Source organism: Lipophrys pholis, assembly GCF_963383615.2.
Source record: "Lipophrys pholis genome assembly, chromosome: 8".
Taxonomy (NCBI): Eukaryota; Metazoa; Chordata; class Actinopteri; order Blenniiformes; family Blenniidae; genus Lipophrys; species Lipophrys pholis.
In genome coordinates this window covers 31,863,320-31,871,372 of record NC_137630.1, presented here as the reverse complement: position 1 = coordinate 31,871,372, position 8,053 = coordinate 31,863,320, and the positions used below count along the sequence as shown (strand labels likewise).

Below are 8,053 nucleotides of genomic sequence, written 5' to 3'. Positions count from 1 at the left end.
AACCCTAACCATAACCATAACCATAACCATAACCCTAACCATAACCATAACCATAACCCTAACCATAACCATAACCATAACCATAACCATAACCCTAACCATAACCATAACCATAACCATAACCCTAACCCTAACCATAACCCTAACCATAACCATAACCATAACCCTAACCCTAACCATAACCATAACCATAACCATAACCCTAACCATAACCATAACCATAACCATAACCATAACCCTAACCCTAACCATAACCCTAACCCTAACCATAACCCTAACCCTAACCCTAACCCTAACCATAACCCTAACCCTAACCATAACCCTAACCATAACCCTAACCCTAACCATAACCATAACCATAACCCTAACCCTAACCATAACCCTAACCCTAACCATAACCCTAACCCTAACCATAACCATAACCATAACCCTAACCCTAACCATAACCCTAACCCTTGAGCTTTCTTTGTGATGCTGTCACTCACAGTCCACGCTCCTCTCAGCAGAAGCCACGCCCCCTCGCCAGAATTGGGCCAAAAGTTCAAACCTGAAAAAATACGATCTGAAAGTGAAAGTTTAGAAGTTGAAAAAAAAAATAAAAATCTGAAACCCGAAAACAGGATTTGAATGTGAAAAAACTAGCACTGTTAATCGATTAAAAAAAAATTACTAATTAATTGCACAATTTCCTGTAATTAAGTGCGATTAATCGCATTGTTTATCTACTGAAGACTGAAGCTTGTAATGGATATTTATTCAGGGAAAACCACAGAATTAATGTTGACTCAGCATAAAGAGACGATATTTAAATTCAAAGAGTATTTTTATAACGTCCGTTTAGCTTTGCTTGAAACTGTTTCTGTCCAAGATCAGCAAAATAATAAAAACATAAATTTATTATTATTATTATTATTATTATTATTATTATTATTATTATTATTATTATTATTATTATTAATTAAAAATGTATCTAACATAAGTCTGGGTTTTGTTACAATGCAGGTCCACCACTTTGAGGATTTAAGTATTTCTCCAAACAAAGTTGTAAACTTATTACATTAAGTGGCAATAATAGACTGTAATACACACACACACACACACACACACACACACAGTATAGAGGAGAGCCAGGGAAAGAGGATAAATTCATATTTTACTCGTATTTCCTCCAGCTTTAGCAGTTTGGAGGCTCCTGGTCAACATGGCAACCCGCTGCGTTGCTGCAGAATTACTTCCGTGGTCGTTAAATTCAGCTTTTCAAAGTAAAACTAATGACTTTCACTTTCTCAATCAGCCGTCAGGAAACAGGAAAAACAGGAAGGGAAACTTTCTGCCTTAATATTATTCCACTGGTATTGTGCTGCTCTGTCGTCACAGTGCTGCATCCAGAGACGCTGCTCATGCTGCTGCTCCAGTAAGGGAGGAAGAAAAACAAGCAGAAGTAAACAAAACTGCGTTAATTATGTAAAAACATTTTAGTGAGTAAATCGTGTCAAATCAATTAAATAAATCATTTTTGGCAGCACTAGAAATAAAACAAGGCCCTAATCTGAAAATATTAAACCTGCAATTGAAAACATATTTTAGAGCCAAAATCAATTAATTGAATAAATTCAAAAGAATTCTGAATCAAAATTATATTCACGTTGTTTTTGAGTTGAGTTTTTTAATTCAACATCAAACCTTGAACGTTCAGTTTAAAAAAAAAAAAAAGTAAATTGTTTTTCGATGAACAAACATTTTGGGCCAGGATTTAGCTCCATATACAAATATATATATATAAATATATATCAATCCGCTGGTGAAAATAGTTCCTCAGCAGATGCTCGTACTCACTGTTGCCTGTCGTCTGCAGATAAAGACTCGACTCTGGAAATCAAATATCGTCCGAAGAAGACAAAGGAGAAAGACGAAAGGGAGGCGGGGCCAGAGAGAGATGACAGAGCTGATGGAGATGGAAGCTCCACCCCTCAACCGAAGATGGACAAGAGGCGGGGCTCACAGGTAACCCGAGCTCGTGGCGGTCCAGACCAAAGTACCCAGAAAACATGCAAACTCCACAGGGAGAGACCTGGAACCAGGAGCCCTCAGAACTCGCAGTGCTAGCCACGACGTTTGTGTTTCCAGATCAAGCGTTCGGCCAGAATGTGTGGCGAGTGCGACGCCTGCCTCAGGACGGAGGACTGCGCGCAGTGCGACTTCTGCAAAGACATGAAGAAGTTTGGAGGACCCAACAAGATCCGGCAGAAGTGTCGCCTCAGGCAGTGCGAGGTCCGAGCCCGGGTACGTCGTCGCTCTTTCCTTAAAGAGACAGTGTCCTTCTTTCAACGCTGGGTGTTGTTTGTTCTTTGAGTTGGGAATTTATTCTGAAAACCTTTTCAGGAACCATTATAAAAAACATTCACCAAGACACTAGGAACCATTACAGCAATATCCCCCAAGAACGAGGAAGCATTAAAGAAGCATTCACAAGAACTAGGAACCATTAAAGAAGCATTCACAAGAACTAGGAACCATGACAGAAACATTCCCAAGAACTAGGAACCATTATAAGAAACATTACCTGAAACAATAGGAACCATTATAAGACACATTCCTCAAGACCCAATGAACCATTATAATAACCTTGACAGGAACTTTCCCCAGGTCTTAGGAACCATTATGAGAACTTTCTCCTGAAACTAGAACCATTACAGGCACGTCCCTGAAGAATTGAGAACCATAAAACAACCTGGGTAGTAGAAGCTATTACACAAACTTAACCCAGGTACTAGAACCAGTACAGAAACTTTACTTCTCTCTAAGATTCAAGGAACCGTCACAGGAATTTTCACCTAGAACCGTTTCAACAATTAGATGGGCTTTTCTTCTAGGTAGTGAGGACCACTGTAGAAGTTTGAACCAGAACTATGAACCATTAAAGAAACTTTCACCAGGTACTACTGACCATTACCAGAGATCCAGGAACCATCTTTCTTTGAAAGGTAGAAATGTAAATATATAAAAGGGATAACCGCTGACAACAAAGGAACAGAGAATCTTTTTAGCTCGCTTGTAGATCAATATTTGTTCTACGTACGATAGACAATTATTAAATAATATTTTTTTCTCTGAGCAGAAAATGCTTCGAGTGAAGGACGAGGAGATGGGGCGGAGCAGCAGCAGGGGGCGGAGTCTGTCCAAGAAAGGGGCGGGACATCAGACGGAGGACGACGACGAGGAGGAGGACGAGGAGGACGACGACGCCTTCAGCGAGAGCGAGCTGGAGCTCTATCAGCAGTACAAAGCCGCCGGATACAGAGACCTGGTGAGCGAGCCACTTCCTGGTGCCTCCGGCCAATCGGCTCCAAGGAGCTCCACCTGCGTGATGACGCGTCTACCTCTTGCAGGTGTGGCACAGCGAAGACGAGGACGCTCAGTCGGACTCCATGAGGAAGAAAGCCGTAAAGGTGAAACACGTGAAGAGACGAGAGAAGAAGCCCGAGAAGAAGGTGAGTGCGCGTCGATCACATGACCGATGACATCACTGGCCCCGTCACCGACGCGGCACCTCCTTCTACAGAAGTCTGTGTCCGTCCCCAAAGAGGAGGCCAAACCCCGGCGCCACAAGGTGAAGCAGCGTCACAGGGAGCGCGTGCGGCACAGCGAGCGAGCGGGAGAGGGCGGGGCTAAAGAAGTGGGCGGAGCCATGAGGCAGTGTCTGGGTCCAGGCTGCATCGAACCAGCGAGGTCCAACTCCAAATACTGCTCCGAGGACTGCGGCATGAAGCTCGCTGCGAAGTGAGTCCGAGGCTCCTTTGATGGAAAGTCTGTTGGAGAACCTCAGGGTTCAGTCCTGGGGTCAGGGTTCAGTCCTGGGTCAGGGTTCAGTCCTGGGGTCAGGGTTCAGGGTTCAGTCCTGGGGTCAGGGTTCAGTCCTGGGGTCAGAGTTCAGTCCTGGGGTCAGGGTTCAGTCCTGGGATCAGGGTTCAGGGTTCAGTTCTGGGGTCAAGGTTCAGTCCTGGGGTCAGGGTTCAGTCCTGGGGTCAGAGTTCAGTCCTGGGGTCAAGGTTCAGTCCTGGGGTCAGGGTTCAGGGTTCAGTCCTGGGGTCAAGGTTCAGTCCTGGGGTCAGGGTTCAGGGTTCAGTCCTGGGGTCAGGGTTCAGTCCTGGGGTCAGGGTTCAGGGTTCAGTCCTGGGGTCAGGGTTCAGTCCTGGGGTGCTTTCTGAGACGGGAACTACAAATCATTTTTGCATTTTTCATTTCAGAAAAGTTTGGGAGAACAACATCCTTTTACACTGAAACATCAGAAAACGATGTTTTCTGAAAATGTAGTCTCCATGTGAGGCCACTCGTGGGCGCTGTTCCTTGGTTTTTGTAATGAAACCACACACGCACGCCCAGAGAACATTACGCTATACTACTATAGGGGTTAATATAAACAACTGCAGTTGTCCGATAACCGTCCGCCATGTGTCTGTCCCCCAGTCGCATCTACGAGATCCTTCCCCAGAGGATCCAGCAGTGGCAGCAGAGTCCCTGCGTCGCCGAGGAGATGGGGCGGAGACAGCTGGAGCGAATCAGGAAGGAGCAGCAGGCTGCCAGACTCCGCCTCACGCTGATGGAGAAACGCTTCCACGAGCTGGAGGGCATCATCGCCAACGCCAAGCTGCAGCAGGTCCAGCAGCACGAGGAGGTGGGACCAGCAGTCCGCCCTGAACCCCCCACCCCCCCTCGGTCCGTCTGTCCCTAACATCTCCACCTCTGCAGGTAACCGAGGGTGACGGAGACGACACGGACCTACAGATCTTCTGCGTGTCCTGCAGTCACCCTGTCAACCCCAAGGTGGCGCTGCGACACATGGAAAGATGCTACGCTAAGGTCAGTTGGAGGTTCTCCCATTGTCACATTCTGTTCGGGTCAAACTGGATCAGATGTGGGCAGAAAAAAAGAACCAAACCTGAAATTGGACTTTTTCCTGAAGTTTGTTCTGTTGACAAACTGAAGCTTCCCCACCTCGCATCGCATTCTGAATAAGACTGTTTAAGAACTTTACAAACGGGTCCTTGTTTTGTCCGCCCGACAGTACGAGAGTCAGACGTCCTTCGGTTCCATGTATCCGACCCGTATCGAGGGGTAAGACCGCCCGTACGTGTCCTCCACCTCGCAGCCGTCCTCTTCCTCGTGTGTCACTTCCTGTCTCTTTGTCTCTCAGAGCCACCAGGTTGTTCTGCGACGTCTACAACCCTCAGAGTAAGACGTACTGCAAGCGGCTGCAGGTCTTGTGTCCTGAACACTCCAGAGATCCCAAGGTACGTCTCCTGACTGGTCGGTTCTTACGTATTTGATTCGGTCTTTTAGTCTTTTCGGATTCTGCACTTTTTTTAGACTTAATTCTAAACTACTGGCATGTTTGTTGCCGACTCTGAACTGGCTGGTTCTGACCCAGATCTGTTGAGTGTAGCTCCGAACTTGTAGGACTTTGTTCTAAACTCTGCAGGAGTTGATCCTCAGACTCTGGACTTATTGGATCTGGTGGCTTTAGGCCACGTTTCCGCAGCAACCATGTCAAGTGGAAACGCCAAACTTTTGGTGGCATGTGGAGGTCCGTTAACACGACGGCGCTCGGAGTCGCTAGAAATGCAACTTTCGGAAAAGGCTTTCATGTAGATGATGGAAACCACAGCAGTTTAATGGTTTCTGCTGTCTCTGTGTAAAGGGACATTGTTTTCAAAACGATGCTGTGGAAAGGCGAAGAACAGAAATCCGGCGTGTTTTCACTTGAAGGCTTGTCGCGTAAACGGAGCCTCAGTTAATTGTCGGCGCTGCTTTCATTGTGTTTGGGTCCTGCTGGTCCTGCTGCCATGGCGCTTCGCCCTCCGGGACGCTGCGTCTCCCAGATCCCGGCCGATGAGGTGTGTGGCTGTCCTCTGGTCAAAGACGTGTTCGAGCCCACCGGAGAGTTCTGCCGGGTCTCCAAGAGGAAGTGCAACAAGCATTACTGCTGGGAGAAGCTGCGTCGGGCCGAAGTCGACCTGGAGAGAGTCCGAGTGGTGAGACGATGTCCAGACTGTCGTCACTGCAGCTTCACTGACACACAGAGACTCTTCTAACTGCTGTCTGTCTCTCTGTGTCTGTCTCTCTGTCTCTCTGTTTCTCTGTCTCTCTGTTTCTCTGTCTCTCTGTGTCTGTCTCTCTGTCTCTCTGTCTCTCTGTGTCTGTCTCTCTGTTTCTCTGTCTCTCTGTCTCTCTGTTTCTCTGTCTCTCTGTTTCTCTGTCTCTCTGTCTCTCTGTGTCTGTCTCTCTGTCTCTCTGTGTCTGTCTCTCTGTTTCTCTGTCTCTCGGTCTCTCTGTGTCTGTCTCTCTGTCTCTCTGTGTCTGTCTCTCTGTCTCTCTGTCAGTGGTACAAACTGGACGAGCTGTTTGAGCAGGAGAGGAATCTGAGGACAGCCATGACCAATCGAGCCGGTTTATTGGCTCTGATGCTGCACCAGACCATCCAGCACGACCCCGTCACCACCGACCTGCGCTCCACCAAGGACAGGTAGACAGGTAGACAGGTAGATGGACGGACGCAGCTTCTCCAGGTCACAGTTTCCTCCGTCGATAAGCGAACACATCGTGGGAAAGACGCAGTGCCAACCATGTTTTGTTTCTCCAAAAAGCCCAAAACCTCGACGGATCGTTTCACACTAAGTATTAGGAGGCGCCGTGGGTCGTCTTCCTGTCCTGATGTTGAAGGTTCGAATCCCCCATCTCGCCGTGTCGAAGTGTCTTTGGGCAAGACGCTGAACTCGTGTGTGTGTGTGTGTGTGCGTGCGTGTGTGCGTGCGTGCGTGCGTGCGTGCGTGCGTGCGTGCGTGCGTGCGTGCGTGCGTGCGTGCGTGCGTGCGTGCGTGCGTGCGTGTGTGAACACATTACGTGTGAAAGGATGAATGTGCCAGATCATGTAGAGCTCGTAGAAAAGTCCTGTGGTCTTTCTGTATTTCAAAGACGTTTTATGTTCCGTCCTTGATTCTGATCTTACACGACGTTTCAAGTGAAAACTCAACGTTTTTTTTGCGTTTTCATGTTTCCCAACAACCGTTGGCTGCAGTGGTGGTGCTCATGTGCAGCAGCAGCAGCAGCAGCAGCAGCAGCAGCAGCGTCTCTGTAGTCTACCCTGGACCTCAGCGTTTTCACAAACTTGTGTTCCCCGTGGCTCCGAGCATCGTCGTTGTGTCAGCAGACCACAAAACGCAACAACAGTTTAGCATTTTCACCTGAAAACGTTGTCGTGCAAACGGGGGCCTTCAGAACCATGAGATAGATTTCTGCTGAGCTTCATCTGAAGCCATCAGATTGGACCTTGTGAATTTTGTATTTGTGAACCAACTGAGCATTTTTCAGGTTGTGGAGTGGAGATACTTCCTCACTGAGGACTTTGAAGCACAGACTGTCAGTATTAAACCGTAACGTTGCTCTTTCATCAGTATTTTGTATGGATTCTGTGACGAAGACAACAAACTCTTCTATTTTATACTGTTGCTATGGATACGACTGGAAGACTCAAAGATTGAACAAGAGTCGAAGGTAAAAGTTGATTTTTATTCCATGAACACTAGAGGTCAGTATGGAGTGTTTTTTTTTTTTTATCCTGATGTCTCACTGTTGTTTTCTGCCGATTGTTGTTGTCAAACTGAATAAAACAGACGTTTCTTTATTTGTTTGAAGGTTTGTTTTTTTATTTCACGTGTAAATCAGACGTCAGACAGAGAAAACCTACTCTATTGAAACTACTGGAGTCATTTTTTCTCCACTTATATCTTTATGAGAAAACAAATTGTCACACACAAACAAAGACAAACCAAATCCAAACCATACTTGAAATGTATTCCATTTTTACATGAATACTAGGAAACACATGTTGGAGCCAAAATCCTTTGTTCACTCACCCTCATGAGGAAGGGGGGGGGGGGCGAGGAGGGGGGTGAGCCACGTTTCTTTGAGAACAAAGAAACCATGTGCTCAACCCTGGAAAATTCGCCATTGATCACATGACCCCCCCCTGGGGGGCCCCCGGGTCCCCCCTCCT

At 47.0% G+C, this 8,053-nt stretch overlaps 1 protein-coding gene across 1 annotated transcript in view; it reads left to right on the top strand.

Moving 5' to 3' along the window:
- The window catches only part of cxxc1a (CXXC finger protein 1a), an 8,375-nt gene extending 695 nt beyond the window's left edge, over positions 1-7,680 (top strand). Inside the window, exons 3-13 of the mRNA XM_080468528.1 lie at positions 1,856-2,004; positions 2,128-2,283; positions 3,119-3,307; positions 3,390-3,491; positions 3,563-3,780; positions 4,468-4,675; positions 4,750-4,860; positions 5,066-5,115; positions 5,195-5,291; positions 5,880-6,032; positions 6,381-7,680. Of these exons, the coding sequence (XP_080324654.1) occupies positions 1,856-2,004; positions 2,128-2,283; positions 3,119-3,307; positions 3,390-3,491; positions 3,563-3,780; positions 4,468-4,675; positions 4,750-4,860; positions 5,066-5,115; positions 5,195-5,291; positions 5,880-6,032; positions 6,381-6,527 (1,580 nt within the window). The 3' untranslated portion in view covers positions 6,528-7,680. The remainder of the gene's footprint in view (positions 1-1,855; positions 2,005-2,127; positions 2,284-3,118; positions 3,308-3,389; positions 3,492-3,562; positions 3,781-4,467; positions 4,676-4,749; positions 4,861-5,065; positions 5,116-5,194; positions 5,292-5,879; positions 6,033-6,380) is intronic.
- The last annotated feature ends 373 nt before the right edge of the window (positions 7,681-8,053 follow it).